Source organism: Balaenoptera borealis (genome assembly GCF_965194805.1).
Source record: "Balaenoptera borealis genome assembly, chromosome: 5".
NCBI lineage: Eukaryota > Metazoa > Chordata > Mammalia > Artiodactyla > Balaenopteridae > Balaenoptera > Balaenoptera borealis.
The window spans coordinates 76,126,487-76,149,632 of record NC_138862.1 but is presented as its reverse complement, the minus strand read 5'-3'; the positions used below and the strand labels follow the sequence as shown (position 1 = coordinate 76,149,632).

General features: G+C 35.2%; 1 protein-coding gene across 6 annotated transcripts in view; it reads right to left on the bottom strand.

The window, feature by feature from the left end:
- FGF12 (fibroblast growth factor 12) overlaps positions 1–23,146 on the bottom strand; it is a 543,244-nt gene that overhangs the window by 165,005 nt on the left and 355,093 nt on the right. For all 6 annotated transcript variants that reach the window (XM_082393377.1, XM_082393376.1, XM_082393375.1 and 3 more), the window contains one exon: positions 12,111–12,214. In XM_082393377.1, the coding sequence (XP_082249503.1) occupies positions 12,111–12,214 (104 nt within the window). The remainder of the gene's footprint in view (positions 1–12,110; positions 12,215–23,146) is intronic.

The window sequence follows — 23,146 nt, the reverse complement described above, 5'->3', positions numbered from 1 at the left end:
TTATGATCCATTTTAAGTTACTTTTTATATGTGGTGTGGACCTTTTAAAACATAAATATTTTCGGCAACATGCTACTAATCAGATTTCAAGGTTTTAAGATAATGCCAATGAAGTCTTTTCATTGAAATTACTGAGAAAGTTCCTGGAAATCCCTTAGGAATATTAATAATAAAGAAAGAATTCAATAAACAGCATACAAATTTTTAAAAAACATACAACTTATTCCTGGATTCAATGTAAAAAGAGTCAAAATACAAGGATAGCACAAATAACAGAAAGAAATTCATGATGAGAATTAATGTAAATTTAAAAATTAAAAAAATATGCCAAGACATAAATGTATTATGTTTCTATAACCCTGCTTCCTTCCTTTATAACCTTTAACAATTTCATTCTTTTATTATGGTATGAAAGTGCAGTGTTTGTCCTTTTCCTCTCTCATGCTTGGAGCACCCAAAATGGTACTCAGCACACGATATGTAAAAATATTTTAAATCAAATAGACGAGCAAATGAAAATGAACAGATATTAGAATTAGCACTTCAGGTGCAAGAATTATGATAGAATGTGTGAGAAACAATAAGATTTATAAACATTTTACTCCTATGAATGTTTTGCACTTATTTCTGCCTCTGCTAGTACACTTCCTCTGGTTTGGTCTTTCGTTTCATCCTTTAGGTTTTAGCGTGAATATCATCTCCTTAAAGAAATTTTCATGGCAATCCTGTCTAAATTAGTTTTCTCTATTATTCTCTATTACTGAAATATATTTTTTCTTTTATAAAAACCAATCCTAAACAGTAAATTTCCATATTTATTTATGTGTTGTCCTGTTCTCCCACTACAGTGGAAGTGTTTTTCATTTCATTTTCAGTGCCTAAGACAATGTGTGCCACACTATCTACACTAAATAAATAGGTAAATTATTGGTTAAATGGGAGCATGGAAAAGTTGCTGATCCCTGGAGTTTCAGGAATATCTGTATTGAAACCACAGGCAAGCATACCCTTACAAGTCAATATGCTATATCTCACTCCATGGTGACTTTCAGTTCCCTCACAACTTCTCAAAGTTCCCTACAGAGAGAACTTTTACCCATCCAGTGAAATAGAAGAATAGAAGTTGAAGTAGCAGTGCTTATTCATCTTTGCCCTAGCTATAGAGAGAAATTTCAGAGGAAATATCCAGCGATCCATCATGAAAACTCAACAAGCAGAAAGCTTCTGCACCAAATCCCAGGGAAATTCTAATCTATTTGGACCTGAATAAAATTACAGGTAAGATCTCTTCCTGTTAGTCTCTAGAGTTCAATATTTAGCTTCCTAGTAGAGATTCATAAATTTTTCAACCAATATTTATAGTGATTCAAAAGATTCTACATTACCTAATGAAGAAATTACACATGCATATCTATTCTTCAATCTGTTCAGTTGCTCTCTGTCTCTTTGACTTTCTCTTGTGCTAAAGTTTTACATTATCTACATTTATATTCTCAGCCTGGAGAAGTGGGACAGTTGTCAAGTGTCTATCCAATATCCATTTTCCCCTCCATATTAACAGAACCCTGGTTTTGATGAATATGGCAATATATGTAGCTCAAATTTTTTTTTTAAAAAATTGAGACATTTCCCCACACTCTTTCCACCTAGGGGTGACCATGTGACACAGTTCTATGGTCATCACTGGACATCACTACGGACATTGCTGAAACTTCTGGGAAAGTGTTCTTTCCTGATAAAGCCACCATCTCTTTCTCTGTGCCCCTTTTTTACTTCCCAGAATGTATACATGTTAGCTGGGGAGGTAGAAGCTATCTTGTACCACGAGGAAAAGGCCAAATAAACGTAAAAACTTTGGCCCTTTAGCCAAGGGTTGTTTAGCCAGTCAGTGAACCAATACCAGTAACTATCTATCTCCAGACTTCAGGTTATGTGAGAAAACTTAAACCTTTGATCCCTTTAAATCATTGTTATGGGTGTCTTTTTTACTCACAGCCAAACTCAATCACTGGGTGATACAGGAAAGTAAACTTAAGAAATTTATCATTAAGATTTGGTCTTGGGGAGTAAATGAGAACAGGAAATTTTCAAATTATTCAGTAAGATTTTGTGCATATATTGACACCTCAGATCACCCACTGAGTCATATGTAGGATCATGTGTAACATGACTGTATAATTATTGCCCAAACCCTAATCCAGGACGCTTCTGAGGGTCAAACAGGTAGTGTCAATAATTACACTAAGACATCAGGCATAAACTGGAACTCTTCTGGATGAACCATGACATATAGGTACCCCATGGGAGACTGACGTTTTCAGTGGTCTCAAAATAAATGTCTTCCTTTCCTTTTGGAGATAGCTGAAATATATGTCACTTTTGACATATACACTTCTATGTAGCTAAACCACTTCCCCAATTTAACTACTAGATTTTAAAATTCAGTGGTGCAGAAACAAACTTTAGGTACACCATAAATGCAGGAGGCAGTCGGCTTGAAATCTCCTCAAAATGTAGCACTTTGCAATCTGTCCTTCTCTGACAATTGTTCTAATTTGGCCACCTATCACAATGTTTTGTTTTGTTTTGTTTTTTCATATTCTTTTCCTCAGTGCTATCTATTCAAAGCGTGAACTTGTCTGCAGACTTGGTCATAAAAATGAATTGCTTCTGTTTCTCTGCTTCACCGTATCTCTATTTCATTCAAATCTCACCTGAAAACCTACTGATTTTCCCTCTGCATTTAGCACTCATAATTTCTTCTCTTTCCCCCTCCCTGAAGTCTATGAAAGTCATGGCTTACACACTTATTTTATGCAATGTATTTCCCTCCAAGGGAGTTATATAAAGAGATATTTTGAAGAAGTCCCCAAAAGTTGAAAAACTGGCTCATGCTGGGGGGCAGGAGGAAAGAAAAGTTGATTCCTATCTTTCGATGATTTGTTTGCTACAAACCCAAGAAACATTTACATATGAAAATGACTAATTCTTACATTGGTTTTGGAGGGGAACAGGCATTGGAGGGGAACAGGCAAGGGAAGGCAGAACGAATTAGAACAGATAATCTCTTCTGGGAATCAGGCTGGCCCAGAGAGCAATAGTAAAGTCATAACTCTTCAGAAGGAAGCCACTGGGAAATTCTTCACCAGAAATGACATAGAGAACATGGAATAAATGGAGCTTTAGCTTTCTTGGAAAGTCTTAACACTCTGAGAACAGGTTCACTACTTTATCAGTTTAGCAGGTTAAAAAAAAATACAGCCCAAACTGGTTCATACAGAAGGGTAATTATGGGCTCCTAACACTTAAAATTCAGAGGTAGGGCTGGCTTCAGGTATGTCTTCATGTACAATGTCAAAGGATGTGAACAAGAACTGGTTTCTCCATCTTTCCACCTAGAGACTTTGTGTCCTCTGAATGTTGGAATCATTCTAAGATATGATTTCTCCTTGTGTTTTTAAGATGGCTGTAGTCCTTGATCCTCTCAGCACTAAATTCAGTTTAAAAAAAAAAAGGCAATTCTCCTTCAACAGATGAAGTCAAGTCTTGGGCCTGAAGCTAATTGGCTCTAGTTAAATGGGAGATGCTCTGCAACCAACCTCCCATGGCCAGGATGGCTAAAGATAGTGGATTAGGCAAACCAGGAATCACCACTGAAAATTCGGGTAGAATTACCCTATGTGAACTTCATGAACTGATGATAAGAAACTGATTTAGGATACACTGAGCATCTTATTTAATGTATCTACTACTACTACTAATACTACTACTATACTATTTTACTATTACTACTACTACTACTACATATGCCTGACATTGAGCATTGACTGTGTACTAGGCACAGTACTAGGGTTTTACATGCATTGTCTCATTTAATTCTTGCTATAATCCTATAAAGCTGGTATTTTCATAATTATCTCCAATTTATATATAAGGAAACTGAGTCTAGAAGGTTAACAAATTTCCCCAATGACACAAGGAAGTAAGTTACAGAGCTGTGATTCAAACCCAGTTTTATTTCTAAAGCTTTCATTCTTAAATACTGCTTAATACTGCCTGATTCACTAATGACCTAAGAAATACAATTGAGAAATTTTGGATATATGACTACATGTTGGCCTAATGTGCCTCACGGCAAGGTAGAAATAAAAAATATAAAATGTAGTATCATTTTCAAATGATTCAACAAAAGGTACTCATTAGTACTGCTCTTAGAAGCTTAATCCTATTTTTACTTTTCAATGAAAAATGCTACTGGAAACACATATGCTAATTTTTTTTTCAGTATATTTTATTTTATTTATTTTTTATATAGCAGGTTCTTATTAGTAAATTTTTACAATTAAGGCTAGCCCAGGAGCTAAAGTATTAATATTTTCCAGAAGTTATAATTTCTTGGAATAAAACCAACACCACTTACTACTGAAAACATCATAAGGTAAAAATGGATGCTTACCATCATTTAGTCCTTAACTGAACGTATAACTAATGACCTGTTGATTCTTTCTAAAGAAAGGCAACCTAATTCCAACAACAGCAACAAAAATTCACGTCACATATTTGCAAGCAACACAGCCAGATTCTTGGGCTAACAGGATTCCACATATATATTTTCTAGTTGATTAAAAACAACCCAGTTCAGTTAATAAATATATATACATGAGGGCAAAAAAAAAAAGTAGGCAAAATAAGCAATTATTTTCTAGGTGCTATAGCCAAAAATCAACCTAAGATGAAAAAGAAATGTTATAAAATTCAAGAAAACCACAATTATATGGAAGGAAAAATTATGCAAATGACCCTAACTGAATATTTAACAATCTAATTGCTGAACAAGCCTCTAAATTGGCTTTTGACTTCCCTCTATTCAGGCACCAGTAACTTCAAAACTCTGTGATTCATCTGGCATTAATGGCTAAGGTGTTTCTCTCTCTCTTCCTCCCTCCCTCCCTCCGTCTTGCTCTCCTTCAATATTAGAGACTTTTCAGAGATACCATTACCCAAGAAATATTTCTGCATATGTCTCAAATTTTGGAACATTCCATGAGGAAGTCAGTTGATGGAGAAACTCAAATTCCAGAGTGGGTAACTATTTTGTACCTCTATTCTAGATATGTGTGTTTTAAAAAACTGCCATTTCTTTTCATTATGGAACAGAACCCTTCCAGTGAGAGATGAATTGTAATGACCAAGTGGCTTCCCAAGAAGATATCCTAGCCAACTTTTGCTTTTTTTTTTTTTTTATAAGCAATATTTAGTACAGAAAGGAAAACACGACAACATTAGCTCTTAAAATTACAATACAACATTAGCTTCAACACAGAGAAGCATGCACAATAAGATTCCTTTAGCAAATTTTCCATGTTTCCATAGAATAGTCATAGCCTATTCAAAGTTGAGCCAGTTAACAGAACTGGAAAGTGTACAAAGTTACAATCAGGAAAATTATTACAACAACCATTAAGACCAGATGGCCAATGAATTATTGTCAAAATTAAACTGCATGAAATGCATCCATCAACTGATCAACAAAATTTTAACAGATATCTTTACATTGGAATTGCAGTTTTCAGTGTTATGGTATATATTAATCTATATTAGATATGATTACTAACTTTAAGGAACTTGCATCTAATTATATAGATAGGGCATGAAAACAAATAATTCCAACAAAAGAAAGAAAGGAAATATACAGATAAATGTCCTACCAAAGTGCAAAATGTGGAAGTTATTTTTGGCTGCAGAAAATGAGAAAATTTGTATTTCATCCTCGGTGATGAGAAATTTTGGACATCTATGATAGTGGGGAAGAAAAGAAATTAGAGGAGAAAATAAAAAATATCTTATCCTATCGTCATTTTGTGGGTATAAAGCAGTCTTCCAATAACTTTCAATATTGGCCTTCTCTTTTCTTCTTTCTCAGAGACCCTTTTTCTATGTTTCTCAGTAACTCCTGACTCAGTTTTTCAATATAAAGTCAGTATATTATTGCAATCTCGACATTGTCTGCTCTCACTGAAGCATCAGATTTAGGCATGGAATTCTAAAGGCATGTCAAAGAATTATGCTTTTGATATTATGTTGTAACAGTATGGAGTGACACATCCTTAACTGCAGCAGCAAATAGGATAAGAAATGTTGATTTTACAAGTGAACATTGAAATAAACAACAGGACCTACTGTATAGCACAGGGAACTATATTCAATATCTTATAATAGCTTATAAGAATCTGAAAAGAATATATATATACATATATATATTTATGTATAACTGAATCACTTTGCTGTACACCTGAAACTAATACAACATTGTAAGTCAACAATACATCAATCAAAAAAACTTTTTTTTAATGAAGATTGAACTAGAATTTCCTTTTCTTGACCTACCTCATCTGTACTGGTATTTGCTTATATCATACACAAAATTTATTTCAAAAGGGATTAAAACCTGAAATGTAAGACCTAAAAACATAAAAGCCCTAGAAGAAAATAAAGAAAAGTTTCATGACATTGAATTTGGCAATGTAAGGTGTAAATGACATAACCAGGATCAAAGCAAGCTAATCATCCCTATAGAATGGAAATACAAAGCACTGAGCAAGTGGCAGCTGCAGGCCTACTGGGCTTCATGTCCTGAAGGGGGTGGTGTGACCCCAAGTTCCACTCTGGTCAGGTCAATGGGAATAAAAGCCCTCTGTGTAAAATAAAGGACCAGAGCCAGGCTACCTGCTCACACGAGGGACTGGTATAATTTTCCTGCTCCAACTCTTAAAAGGCTAAAATAAAAAATGCTGCTACTTGCTCATCATCACTAATCATCAGAGAAATGCAAATCAACACCACAATGAGATCAAATCAACCTCTCACCTATCAGAATAGCTATCATCAAAAAGTCAACAAATAACAAATGTTGATGAGGATGTGGTGAAAAGGGAACACTCATGCACTGCTGGTGGGACTGTAAATTGGTACAGCCACTATAAAAAAACAGTATGGAGGTTCCTTAAAAAATGAAAAATAGAACATGTGATCCAGCAATTTCACTTCTTGGTATTTACCCAAAGGAAACAAAAACACTGATTCGAAAAGATATATGCACTCCAATGTTCACTGAAGCATTATTTATAATAGCCAAGATATGGAAACAACCTAAGTGTCCATCAACAGATGAATGTATAAAAAAGATGTGGTATACATATACAATAGAACATTTAAAAGAAAAAGAAATCTTTCAATTTCCAACAACATAGTTGGGTCTAGACAGTATTACACTAAGTGAAATAAGTCAGACAGAGAAAGACAAATACTATTGGGTTGACCAAAAAGTTCATCTGGGTTTTTCTATAAGATGTTATGGAAAAACCGAATGAACTTTTGGGCCAACCCAATATATGATCTCACTTATTGGTGGAATATAAAAAACAAAACAATCAAAACAAAATGAAAACCGACTCATAGATACAGAGAACAAACCGGTGGTTGCCAGATGGCAGGGGGGGTGTAGGGGATTAAGAGGTACAAACTTTTAATTATAAAATAATAAGACACAGAGATGTAATATGTAGCATAAGGACTATGGTCAATAATATTGTAATAACTGTATGGAGACAAATTGTTACTAGACTTACCATGGTGATTATTTCTAATGTATGTGAATTTCAAATCACTCTGTAGATTGCATGAAACTAACATAATATTGTATATCAACTGTATTTTTAAAAATGCTGCTAGTATTTTAAGCAAGATGCAATGATAGACATAGACTCACAATGAGAGAAACGAGACCAAGCCATACCCTTGCCCAGGCCCCCTTTCCTAACCCCAATGTTACCCTAGGATGCAGCCTTGAAATGACTCTTAAAATCTTATTCTAAACTAGGACCACTGGAGGCTGGATAGCAGCAACCAAAAATTTGCTAGAAATTGAGGGCAGACTTCAAAAGAAGAAGATCATGAAGAAAGAAAGAGAGAAATGGGCCTACAGACCAAAATTACAAACACACGCAGAACTAATTCTAAATTCTAATATAACCTCAGTCTAATTCTAAAAATGACAGCCAACAAAATCAACGATTGAAACATGAATTCATTACAAAAGAAATTGACTTTATGGAAAAGCATAACAAGTATTATAAGAAAGCTCAGAGAGATAAATGAGTTAATAACTTTCTGTAAAAAGAGCCAGATAGTAAAAACAGGAAGAAATCAATCAAGATCAGGTAGATATGGAATGGAAACCGTTAAACATCCAAAAATTTAAAGCATAGTGACTGAAATCACGAAACAGATGGCATCATTTCTAGAGCAGATAAATTTGCAAGTTTCTAGTGAAAGTGATTTAAATATTATCAGCACAAGAGACTGGCAAGTATAACAGAGAAATAAAATGTAAATGGGAACAGTTAAAACTTTCCAGAATTAGAGAAGTCTGATTCTTTGGATTGAAAGTGCATTCTGAATTTCTAACAAGATAACTTAATTAGATTTACAACTAGACATTATAGTGAATTTGCAGAACATAAAGTATAAAGAGAAAAAGTCCTTTAAATTTTCCATATAGATAACCTACAAAGCAGAGAATATTAAACTGACAGCAAACTTCTCACAGTCAACAGTACATGCCAGAAGCCAATAGAATATAATTTTCAAAGTGCTGGGGGAAATATAGGTCTACTAAGAACTGTATAACTATCTGAACTGTAATTCAAGAGTGAAAGTGAAAGGAAGGCATTTTCACGGATACCAGAACGAAGGGAATTCACCATCTACAGACGCACACACAGAAAACAGTGGAAGATTTTGTTTAGAAGAAAAGTAAACTCAGAGGGACCGAATTTAATACACACAGAAACAAAACCTGTGTGCACAGAAATTATTTTAAAGATTGATAAATGTAACTTTTAGTATAGAATAATAACTAATTGCGCATATTTAATTTTAAAGTGTAAATAATCCAATTGGTGAGAAGGGTGGTGGTGTTTACTAAGCAAGAAAACATACTAAGGTCTATCAGCTGTTTGGAAGAAGGACAGAAATAAATAATATGTTTTATTATTTAGCAAATTATATACATATGTATGTCTGTTAAAAAAGTCTAAATCATTAAAAGACTAGAATTATAACCTACGTTTACGAACTAGCAGAAGAATAAAGATAGAATAGGAAAATGTTTCAGTAATGTGAGAAAATAAAGAAGAAGAAAATAGAAGCAAAATAAAAAGCAAACTACAAGGGTAAAAACAAATCTAGATGCATCAACAATTTCATTAAATGCTTATGGATTAAACTCACCTATTAAAATATTTTCAGAATGGATCCGGAAACTTTAGCTCTATGCTACCTAACAGTCACTCAGTCTTTACTACTGTCTCTTTTGTCTCCTGGTAAAGGGGGTGGGGTGAGGGGGAATCAGAAGTAACTGGGGAATTAATTCCTAGCTTAAATATAAATACAGACAAGGTGAATGCCACTAGATAAATGATACCATTTGAGAATTTCTCTTGGATTCTATGTTAGCTTCTTTAGGACCTCTAGGGTTTGCCTTCAGACACACACCACCAGTCCCCCTGCCCCCGCCACAAATTCCAGGTATGGGCCTTATTGGTGTGCTCAGCTACACTGTTTAACATCAAGTAGGAAACTGCTTTTCAAATAACTTCAAGCCTTAACATATACCAAAAGCACATCACGAAAGCCTGTAACAGCCTGTTTTTAACTCCCCACAAGGTTCCTGGCCACACTGGTGCTCTCTCGCTGAGACATGCCACACAGACAAGCAGCAAAACAAGTGTGATGAAGCCTTGATACCCAATTCTCTTTCAGGTCTGTCTCTCCCAATACTGGCCCCCTTTAGTCCTATAACAAAATCTTCAGGCCTATGCCCCTGCTTAAAATTAAAAACCAGAATTTCATACTGTTAGTCCTGTCCAGAAAGAGAGTGATTTTGAAAGTAGGGAGCCTGACGCTCAATGTCAGCGAGGCCAAGCTTATAATTAAGAAAAACTGTTCCAGTAGCCTCACAGTGCCATACAGGGAAAAGAGTTGCAATTCTTGGTATGATGCAAATTTGATTTAAGTGAAGAGGAAAGCTGAAAACAGGTAACTCAACAGGTCATTATTGGTTTTACTAAGGTGTTAGATCCTTTACAGAAAAGTACCTACAGTAAAATTCTCTAGTCAAGAATTTCTTAAAACCTCTCCTATGGGCTCCCTGTATCTTAGGTCTAGTTCTGAGAAAGAAAAATGGAAAAAATGTACCTCTAAAAATGCTGCCACATATGAAGTTCAGTTATGTCATGCTGAATACCCAGGCTCCTCTCCCAGGAACTTTGGGATTGCACCCAACAATGGGGACCCCTCCCTGCCTGTGCCCCCTTAACACACACACACACACACACACACACATACACACACTCACACACACATACACACACTCACACACACAAAACACACACGGGCTCCTACACAGCTGCCACCTGCTACAATACTGTTGTCAGATAATCTGTGTTTTTCTTCTTTCCAGACCTTTGGAAATGAACTCTGGTTCAGAAATTTGAACTCTACTGTTTTCGTGGAATTACAACCAGAATTATGACCTTTTAAATAAATATAAAAATGAATAACAACCTTCTAAATATAAATATAAATATAGTCTACCTTTAACTGTTTACTTGATGACTGATTAAATTCTTAAATCAATACTATCCTAAGATCACCTAAATATTTTAGTTTGTATTGCATTCAAAACTTTTTTAAAAAAAGTTTAACCAACTGGAATTATTCAAAACAACATCTGTTAACTGTCCTTTTCTTATTTTAATTCTCACATTTAAAATATAGATTCACAATAACTGGACATCAAGAAATGTTAGAATTATGACACATTAAAAATGAAAGCCCATTGTTTTGACCAAAAATGTATCTATCTTTAAGTATTATTTTGAGTAGACCATTGAAAAAATGTGTATGTACACATCTGATATATAAATGCATATTCAGATGTGAATATGTTCAAGAGTAAAATGGCAACTTTAAGAATTCTAATATGAATGACAGCTGTACTACTAGTAAGCAAGCATAGGGTACCAGAGATTCATTTAATTGATTGTGGAAAAAGTTTAATAAAAGCTATTCAATAATTAATTGAGAATTTAGTGGGCATAAGTGAATTTCCTGAATAACCTTGTCTTATTTAGTGAGATCATAGAAAGCAAGGGTGGAAATCTGTAACCATGATTTTCAAGAATATTTCTTCATGAACTACAAATAGGCAATTCCCTTAGGGCAGAGCAGGAATTATATACATACAGAAGATTCAGTGCAGCTGCGTTCTCTCAATGCATAAATTATCTTGAGAGTGGGACCATTAACTACTTTAAAATATGTCAGGGCTCATAATGTAGCCACTGATGCCACCTAATTTTGTTAGTTTTAGATTCAAAAGAGATGTTAGACAACATGGGGTCCAACACCCTCATTTTAAAGGTTTGGAAATTAAGTCAAAGAGAGGAGGCCACTTTCCCAAAGGAATATTGTAGTTGAAATGCAAATAAAACTCAAATATCCCAGCCCCTAATCCAAAGCTCATTCCATCAATTCACATGTCTTTAAAGTGACCAGTTATCCCAGGAATCTGACAAATTAGGTACTACACAGTTTTATTAAATACAAACAAAAACACAGTCTATTCTGAAAGTTTTTTTCTCCACAAGAAGCCAGAGAAGACTCCCAGACAAATTCAAGAATTTAGCTTCCTAAACCATCCTCTGTGCTTGAAGGAGAGGTAACAGGAGAAAGGAAAAAATGTTTTACCTCTTGAATTAAACAGAAAGGTAAAATTCAAAAGATTATCCTCTAGAAGTGAAAGACAGAAAAAGAGAATTCGTATCACATGGAGAGTTGCTAGCTCCTTCTCAACAGAGCGTGATCTTTAACATTGTAAATTACAAAATCTTCATAATAATCCTGATATACTGGGTCAGAAAATATACATTGACTTCAACTTGTAATTTTCTTCCCTAAAATAACAGTTACTTCATTACTCTCCATGCCAGTTTATGTGCGCGCACACACACACACATACACACGTGCACACACAACAAGGTACTTACTGAGCTGTAGAGATAGCCTTCACCATTCATGGCCACATAGAGGCTGGCCTTCACCCCTTGGATGGCCACCACACGCAGGCCCACAGGGATTAGATTGAAGAGGGCTAGAGGGGAAAAAAGGAAGAGAGAGGAAACGATCAGTGAACTTTTGAATAAATCACCTTGCTTCTTAAAATGACTCTTTTTGAAGATTAAAACCTATGAATTGAAATTAGGAGAGAGAGAGGAGTTCTAAGAGTGAGGAGAACTGGCTTCTTGTCTCTGCACCGTGACTAATTACTATGTGACTTCAGGTAAACCACATAAACTCATCTGCAATAAAGGGATTAGATTAGAAGGACTCCAAGGGCCCCACATGGACCTGAGAGTCCAGGATCTCTGCTCTGTGAAATGAACACATACTCCAACAGTATAAGATGATTTTTTCTAACAAACAAATAATTTGAACCAAAAAATTCTCAACAGAAGAAAACATATTTGGAATCATAAGTAATAATAAAATATGATCTTCATAACACATGCCAGAGTTTCTTTTCCTTGTGGTCCTGAACACTGTCTTAAACACACAAGATGAACACAAAAACCACTGGCTCATCCTTAACTATGCTAGTGGCAGGAGAACATTTCTCTTCATATTTCAATTTTTACATGTAAATATAGATAAATAGATGTATCAATGGTTGCTAGATAGCTTAAGCTCTAACAGACAGATTTTATATCTTGGGAAATATATATATATATATGCATAATTATGCACAAACCATTAAAAATCAACTTCATAAATTTAATTCAATATCCTAAGATAAAATGAAAACATGCTTGTAGTCTTTAAATATTGGGGTTGTCCATCACTGAAAATATTCAACAGTCTACTTGTCTACTTGGAGAAAGTACTCAAATACCAGAAAGAAGATAAATAAGAAGATAATCCATTTTTCTGTCAAAAATGTATTTCTATGAATTATATATTCCTATATGGCACTGTTTTAGTTAACATTAATATTACAAAATGAGCATAAGCATAAAACATGGTCCTCATCCCGAAAGAATTTATATTACATAAAGGAGGAAGGCAATCATATAACTAGGCTGTATAGATGGCAACATGAATACGAACTAAATATTTATGACTGTGTGCATAAGAGAATAGCCCTGTAGCTCACTTTAACATCCTGACTTAGTTAGAAGTTCTTATCTATCTTTTCTACTGATAAAATTCCCATCGTTCTGGTCATCTTCTCAGTTTTGAATATAAGATATATATAGATAAATTAACCCAGGGATTACCATTAATCAGGAATGCTATTTTTCTGGGCTTCTCTCAACGTGGGATAGTAAGCTAAACACACCCACACAGTATTTGGCTTTTAGTCACATGTTCAACTGGTAGTTGTAAAGGATCAAGCCTAAGACCACAAGTTTAGTATAGCAGGATTCAAGTCCTAGATATCTGACATCAGACCCATCTTTTTACCTCTTTGAACCTTTTCCCTCATCTGTCATGAAAGTTGAGAGTAGATCTTAGCAGACACTTAAGAATTAATAGCTGCTTTAAGTTGAATCTGTACTAGTTTTTGTTCCTCCAATATTCTTACCACTGTCAGAGAGAGCTAAGACATATGGAATAATCTGATACAGTGTATAATGTATATCTATAATTAAATGTAATATATGCATTCTATATATAGTCTCTATGTTACAGAAGTTCAGGGAAATGGAAGATCTGTGTTCTGAAGTGTTCAAGAAATGTCTCACACAGAAGATTAGACCCAAGCTGACACTTAAAGAAGGGACAGAAGTTGAGTAGGCGAAGATCATAAACATTATAGTAGGGCAGGAAGTAAGTGGTTCTGCAGGGTAGTGTATGTGTATAGGAAGGGACTGGCAGATTGAAGGATTTGATTCATGTTGGGGAGGAATGGGAAAGAACACCATGTAGACAAAGCAGGGATAAATAACTGAGAGTTTGTCACTCTAGTCTTAGAGATCTAGACTTTACCAAATGGGCAACAAGAAGTGTGGCATATGTAAAGATTAAAGCAGCAACACAGATTACAAAAAAGTGGGAGAGATTTGTAGACAAAGTAGTTTCTAAACTCACCACTCAGAAGCTACATGCCTTTGAGCCACTCATTTAACCTCTCTGCTTTAGTTTTCCTGTCTGTAAAATGGGCATAATAATCCTTACTGCACAGAGTTGACAGAAGAATCAAATGCATTATCATGTTCTTGAAAGTGTTTCATAAACAGAGATGTGTTCTCTCTATATGAGTTATTTGTCATTAATATATGATTCTTCTGCTTGTCAAATAAGGTTACCAAAGGGTCTGATGTAAACTGACATATCACCTGACTAATATCTATTGATTCAGAAGATTGCTTAATACTTTTAAAATAATACTTTATCTTTGTGCAACACAATTTTCAGTGTTGATAAATTCATCATTGTATTTGACCCTCAACCACAAACACTATGAAGAATTTAGGACAGAATGATTATCCTAATTTTTAGAAGGGTAAACAGATTCAGAGAGGTAACCCAAGTGGAAGTGCAACTGACCAAAGGTTTTCTGGCTCGCTAATGTGGTTACCTGCCCCAAATATCCTATTTCCTCCTCCTTCCCTTTTAAGTTTAATTTCCTCTAATAGTCATTCTCACCTTCTCAAAAAGTAATAGACAATTTAGCTACATCTCTGTGCATATCCTGCGGCTAACTGTGGCTATGGACTCAGTACTGGCCAATCAAATGTAGGCAGAAAAGTCTCTGTACTCTTGAAGACCCTTTCCTTAAAGACAACTGGCCTTTGCCCTCTTCCCTACCCTTTGCCTTACTGCTGTTTGGAGGAGGATGAGGTTGAGATTGGCTGGATGATCTCAGGGCATGAAAACAAGGGCTTCCCCCTGAGCGAGTGATGGCAGGTGAGCTGGAAAGAGTTGGGTCTTCCCTGAGGACTTTGTGGAGCAATGGCACCAGTCTAGCTTCCAATTAAGTAGGTCTGGCTTTTATGTGAGAAAAATAAGTCCTTGTTATTTTAGTCTGTGCAACGCTGAGCCAGCCCTAATCCTAACTGACAGAAATTGCTGACGAAAGCAGAGTTAACACGTAAGGTGCAAACATGTTAGGTACTTATATATTGTAAATAAATGTAACCATTGGAAAATATCAAGTTCGGCAATGATTCTTATGAAAAAGAGTAATGAAATCCAAAATTGTACATAAAGTCTTTCTAAATAAAGATTTCCCAGGACAAATGCTGAGAACATTGGTTCATTTAGCTAAAACAGGGGTAAAAAAAGCAACTATAAAGCTTTTCTTATCTGAGGAAAGTGAGAAAACTACTAAAGCTAGGCAGGGACAAAAACAAGAAAACTGTGTGAAAGTTTTATAGAAACCGTAAGGTGATAATGGCTTTTAGATGGTATGCTTTGGGAGATTTAGCAAGTCCATTAAAAACAAAATCAGTAAACGATTTGGAATGAGAGTTTTTAGCGGTAAAAGCTAAAAGCTATTCTCTTTGGGAGGGTCTGCATCTGCCTCCTAAAATCTTGAAAAATGGCAAATGACTTACCCTTATCTATTATTTATCTTCCGCATAGCACACTGGCTCTAGTCCTTTGTTACGCAGTGACAATTCCTCCTGAATCTCCAGTCTTCCTCTCCATCCTCAAAGCCACTGGCCTAACTCATAGGAACTGGGCCACACCATTCTTCCAAGTCCCCTGCATCTATCTACTCATGCCACTTCCCTGCTCACAGTTCCCTGCTTGATACCTCTAGTGAATACTCATTGTCTACAAGATAGATCCAAAGCCTTTACTCTGACCCTCAATGCCCTTTAGCACCTAGCTGTAAACCACACTTCCAGTTTATCACCTGTCACTCATTCCATTCACCATAAGCAGCTTCACAGAGCTTTTTGCTATGTTCTAAGTTTCCCCCTTGATCTTAACTAGACTGGATTTATTATTCTTTTGGAAAGCCTATCTTCCCTATTTAACTGAACCATAAATCTTATCCAAATCCTTCAGAGACAGTTGTTTCTTTTTCCATAATTATTTATTTCATGGGCATATCTCTGTTGTGGTATTTGGAACATGGTATTATAATTATTTGTTTATGCATCTGTCGCCGTCCTTAAGGACTCTTGAGGGTAAGTCTCTGCAATGTCTACCCCAGTTCTATGTACATATCTTATATTCAATAAATGTTATTGATTATAAGGGTCATGAAAAGACATCATTTCTAGGAACATTATTTCTAGGAAAAAGTTGCTTTTTAAGATAAAAAGAAAATTAAAAACTTAAACATCTCAGCCCAATATTCAAGGTTACGGACATATAGTCACAGCATACATTTCTGCTCCATTGCACTACTCACTCTAATATATTTATTTACTGCCTCTAGTAATTTGATCTTCTTCTTCCTACCTTTTAGCTTCATGTTTTTGCTTACTTCACTGCCTCTGCTTGCAATGTCACTCTCCCCGTATCTTCATACCGAAACCCCTCCCATGCTTGAATGATACACCAAATACCAAGTGCTTTCTCTCACTTCTCAGCTCCCCTAGTCCTAGATTTATACTGTATTTATCACAATTTTTAATTTTCCTTAAAAAATATTTTTTCTTTCCCAATCACAACTAGTTTATAAACTCTCCAAGATAAGGATCACACCTAAACCACACTTGTATAACATGGAGAAAAAGAGAAAGCTGGGGAGGAAGAAAGAGAGAGACAGAGACAGAAACAGAGAGAGAGATTAAGAGAGAGAATAAGCAGGATAGTAGTACATAGTCTGCTTATATTCAGGATTCAGGATCCCAGTAAACATTTGGTGAATAAAGACTACAATTATAAGCCAAATAAGAATCCAAGCATCTAATCTGACATTCAAGCATCTTCTCAATCTTGTTCTTTCCAAAACGAGTATTTCATTCTAAATCTTACGTAAATCTGACTCATATTTAAAAATGAAACAACGGAATTGGTGCTGTTGAGGTCCGTAACAAACTCAATCACTGAATCACATGGAAAAAGTTAAGAAAAAAGGTAATAAAGGGAAATGATAGTTTATTCAACAAATGGTGTTAGGAAAACTGGATATCCACAATCCAAAGAATGAAATTGGACCCTTATTTTACATCATACTCAAAAATCAACTCAAAATGGATTGTAGATCTAAACATAAACCTGAAACTGTAAAACTCGTAGGAAAAAAACATAGAGGAAAACCTTCTTGACATTGATCTTGGGAGTGATTTCTTGGATATGACACCAGAAGCATAGGCAACACAAGCAAAAATAAACAAGTGGGACTACATCAAACTTAAAGCTTCTGCACAACAAAGGAAACAATCAACAGAATGAAAAGGTAACCTAAAGAATGGGAGGAAATATCTGCAAACCATACATCTGATAAGGAGTTAATATCCTAAATATACAAATACAACTCAGTAGCAAAACCCACAGATAACCCAATTTAAAAGGGCCAAAAGACTTGAATAGACATTTCTCCAAAGATGATGTACAAATCATGAGTAAGTACATGAAAAAGGCTCAACATCACTAATCATCAGGGAAATGCAAATCAAAACTACAATGAGCTATCGCCTGATACCTGTTAGAAAGACCACTATTAAAAAAAAAAAGATAACAAATGTTAATGAGGATGCAGATAAATTGGAAACTTTGTGCACTATTGGTAGGAATGTAAAATGGTGCAGCTATTATGGAAAACAGTATGGAGGTTCCTCAAAAAATTAGATATAGAACCACCATATGATCTAGCAAACCCACTCCTGACATATATCCCAAAGAACTGAAATCAGGATCTCGAGACTGTATCTGTCCTCTTATGTTCACTGCAGCATTATTCACAATAGACAAAATACGGCAACAACTTAAATGTCCATGGATGGATGGGTGGATAAAGAAAATATGGTATATACTTATAATAGAATGTTAGCATTTAAAAAGAAAAAAATCCTGTCATATGTAACAACATGGCTGAACCTGGAGGATACTTTGCTAAGTGAAAAAAGCCTGTCCCAGAAAAACAAGTACTGCATTATCCCCATTATATGAGGAAATAAAATAATCAAACTCATGAAAGCAGACAGTAGAATGGTGGTTGTCAGGAGCTAGAGGGAGGAAGAAATGGATAATTGTTGTTAAATGGGTATAAAGCTTCAGTTATTCAAGAAGAATAAATTCTAGAGATCTGTTGTAAAACATAGTACCTACAGTTACTAATATTATAATGTCCACTTAAAAATTTGTTAAGACAGTAGATCTCATGTTAAGTGTTCCTATTAAAAAAAAAAAAAAGCAAAGGGGATTTCATGGGTGTATGCATATGTCCAAACTCATCAAATTGCATACATTAAACATTCAGGTATTTTTGGTAGGTCAATTATACTTCAGTAAGGCTGCTTTTTTTTTTTTTTTAAGTAATGAAGGAAATGGTAGATGAATCGCATTGATACACCCAGTTCTCCACTTCTCCCTGTATCTGTGCTTTGCCATATAAATTTGCAATTCTCTGAAAGGATATTCTGCCCTACCCCTTGATACTGGGCTGAGCCATGTGACTTGTTTTGGCCAACAGGATGTCAGCCAATGCAAGCAGAGTCTTGAAAAAGAGCTCAGGTTGGCTTGTTTATGCTTTTCTCCTCTGCCACGGCATTGAGAAGAACATGCACAGATTAACCCGCAGGTCCCAGGAAAAGGATGTAAGACACCTAGAGAACAACAGAGTGGCCTCGGTAAGCCATCCAACACCATTCTAGATTAATTGATTGATAGCTGACCCCTAGAGATGTAAGCCAGACAAGATCAGTAGAGTTGCTTAGCCAACCACCCCAGACACATGAGACATAAATACTTGCTGATACATGCAAATGGGGCTATGTGATTGTTGGGTACATAGCATTACTGTAGTAATACATAAAATGAATAGCAAGTTATTCACTGGGGGACCTGGGTGGTGGATTTGAAATTTCCTGAAATCTATAACAAAAAATTCTCAAATTTGATAACAATCCTCAATAGGTACATGAAATGATTATGAGCTGTGAAGCTAAGTAAACTTTTATAAATTAAAAAATAATAATAATAAAAGGCCAATGTTGATTACTCATGCTACAGGAAGGACTGAATTATCTTTCTACAGATAATGTATTATAAAATATGAAAAGATGTTCAAAGATTATACAAACAAAATAATGGGAAAGAAATGTATAGACTTGTACACATGAAGTAATTAATTAAAATATTTTATTACTTCCCTGGACTTTATAATCTTTGTGATAGGTTTCAGCTCTTTAAAATTTAATCTTTTATGATTTATTTTCTCACTCTACTCATTTTTGTACCTAAATTTCATTTCACTGTTATATATATATTTTTTTTAGTTTTTCAAAGGGTATGCCCAAAATTGTATACGTTTTAGGACCTACAAAACTTAAGTCAGTCTCAGGTTGAAATTTAAATGGAAGAAGAGAATGAAAGAAAAGTAACTAATAAGAAAGGAAAAACTGAAGAGATTATACTCCTTCAATGCCTACTTTTTTTTTCAGGCATCATGGTAGGCATTTTGACATGTAAAATGTCACTTTAAAAATAAACTAGGGACTTCCCTGGTGGTGCAGTGGTTGGGAGTCTGCCTGCCAATGCAGGGGACATTGGTTCGATCCTTGGTCCGGGAGGATCCCACATGCCACGGAACAACTAAGCCCGTGCACCACAACTACTGAGGCTGCGCTCTAGAGCCTGTGAGCTACAACTACTGAGCCCACATGCCACAACTACTGAAGCCCACGAGCCTAGAGCCTGTGCTCCACAACAAGAGAGGCCACCGCAATGAGAAGCCTGCGCACCGCAACGAAGAGTAGCCGAGTAGCCCCTGCTCACCTCAACTAGAGAAAGCCCGTGCACAGCAATGAAGACCCAACACAGCCAAAAATAAATAAATAAATAAATTTTTTAAAATAAATAAATAAACTAAATTGACTATTTGGCTTTATTTCTGGATATAAAAAGCCCTAATTTGAGGGCAGTGCGGGTACAAAGTAAAAAAAGAAGGGAATAAAAAGTGCCATCCAAAACTTTGGAGTAAGTTTCCATGGCCTTAGCAGAACTCTCATACAACTCCTTGTAATATATCTCTATTCAAAAGTGATTTATTCTTTCCATAAATATTTACTGAGCACTTAGTATAGGTCACATGGCATGCTTAGGCTAGGAAAACAGTGACATATTCAACAGATATGGTCCCTGAGGAATACACCTTCATCTGTAAATCTCCCTGAGGCTCCCACTATTCTGTGGGCAAGTTGATGGCACAGGAAACTTTTATTATCCTCATTGCCTAGCAACGAGGTCTTAGAAGCATCTTGGTCTTAGAAGCTACTATTCAATAATTGCCAAATAAATAAATGATTCAGCAGTGGTTTCTCTTTAAGCTTGCTTAGTCATAGCTTTTCTAGATCATATTTCCATACTTAAGCATGTAAGAAAAAATCAAAGATAATATTTACCACATATGGAATGTATTTAAATATGGAATCTAAAGGGAAAGCCAGAAAACCTGCATGATACAAAGTTTGAGAGGGCAGGAGCACAGGATGCATAGGGCTGGTGTGTGTGTGCACGTGTAGGGTGATGCATCTTTTTGAGAAAATGAAGAGGAAAGGAAGATTTTGGGGAATCTATTACAACCAAGATACTGGACATCTCATAAAATTATATTGGACTAGAAAAAAGTACTTTGTAAGAAATGCTATGTTTTTTTTTTTTTTTTGGAACAACTCTGTGGGCTAGGTCCTTTTCTTTTTAAATTTTTAATTTTTGGAACAACTCTGTGAGCTAGGTCCTTTTCTTTACTTTTCATTTTTTTGTTGATGTATAGTATTATGTAAGTTATAGGTATACAACATAGTGATTCACAATTTTTAAAGTTTATATTCCATTTATAGTTACTACAAAATACTGGCTACGTTCCTTGTATTGTGCAATACTTCCCTGTAGCTGATTTATTTTATACTTAGTAGTTTGTACCTCTTAATCCCCTACCCCTATCTTGCCCCTTCCCCCTTCTATCTCCCCACTAGTAACCACTAGTTCTCTATATCTGTGAGTCTGTTTCTTTTTTTGTTGTTGTTATATTCACTAGTTTATTTTTTACATTCCACACATAAGTGATATCATACAGTATTTGTCTGTCTGCTAAGTGAAATAAAAGTGCTGTGTTCTTATTCAACTTAATTTTGATCTGCCTATTATTCACACAAGTTATCCCAGTGACAAAGAGGTGACAATCCAAAACACATCAGAAAGCACTTAATGTTACAACCAAAGAAGATGCAAAGAAGAAAGAGAAGAGGACGAGAAATAGGGAGGGAGGGAGAGAAAAGTTCATTACAAATTCTTCTTTACAACAGGTAAATCCAGTATCTTCTCAAGTAACTTCTAAAGATAGACTCTTATTGCTTGTAAAAATGTACAGATATAAAAGAGTACACTTGTATTTTGAAATTCTGGGTTGAATTTGCAGAATGTGCAGAGAAAAAGATGCATTTTATGACCCATTAAAAACCCAAATAAATTTATAGTGGAAGCTACTGAGATAGAAAAGAGATATTTGGGTTTATAATCTGTGCATTCTCAATATCAGATTGTCTTGAAAATTCATACCATTTCCCACACTTCAAAATGTTCTCAATAAAGATGTTTTGTTAGAGTGTAAGTAATATCATATCCTACAAAATCTTAACCTAAAATTAAGTTGGTACCAGGTTATTTTCACCTATAATCCTATAGTCTCTTACAATAACACGTGTAATTATAATATTTATGATAATTTTTGTAGGTCACTCAACTGATTTTCCATTAGTTATGAAATTAATATTTATTTCCAGCATTTATTTATCATTTAATAAGGTCAATTCTCCTCCCCTCCCCATTTTCAATAGGAAAATGCTATTATTGAATAGTCAGCAAACTAGGAGATAGTCTGAGCTCTTAAATCCTCCAACACAAAAGCAGTTACTTAAATTATGGTACAATGGAGTATTCACTCAGACAAATTAATTATTCACTCATCCTAATTCCACAGTATTCCATACACAGCACTTATCACATTGCTTTTTCATATTTATGTCTTTGCCTGAGTCTCCCAGCAAAGTAGGAATTCTTCAAAAGTATGAAATTATGTTTCTTTTTCATCCAGAGTGCATTGCACAGTAGAAGCTAAAATAATTGTGATCATCAAATTTAACCTCAAAAACAGCATTTCTTACAGAAATTAAGGGAAGGATGTAATTGTCCCTACTTCCTTAGCTTTAAGTCAAGAAAACAAGACCAAGGTGAGGACTAAACTTCAGTCCAAAAGGCACAGCTCTGGTTTACGAGCCCTAGTTCTAACATTTACATCTAAAATGTAAAAATTGACATACTTTAGCCTATGTTGATTCAGTGCTTTCAGTCAGCGTGCCTTATTTTGTAAACAATTGGTCCAATAATTCAACTGTCTGACTTATTTTGCCCACTGAACTTACTGACTTATGGAACTGATTAGTAGTTTGGGGCTTAGAGACTTAAATTTTTTCTTCCAAGCATTGGCTGATAGCAAGCATTGTGGATTTTCAACTTAGTGAAAATGAGCAACATGATGATCCCTTTCTTTGACAGAAGCTAGTAGAAATATTTGCCTTAGCTTTGGTAGAAATGCCGCCACTGGCTTTTAATCCTGATATTATCATATAACCTTTCCTGTGTTACTTCAAAGATGTTCAAAAACTTGCATGATTAACAAGTCAATTCAATGTGATTCTTTTTTTCATTAAGGTGAAAAATGAAGCATATCACTATTGATAATGAAAGCAAATGCCTGTCATCACTCATCTGCTGCAGCCTATTTGTCTTATACAGAAGACTCATCTCACATTCCACTTGAAGAATTCAGTGAACAGCACAGGTGTCACTCCGTAAGATCAATGGGCAAAAACATCCTCCAAGAAATCTCTGCATGTTTTGA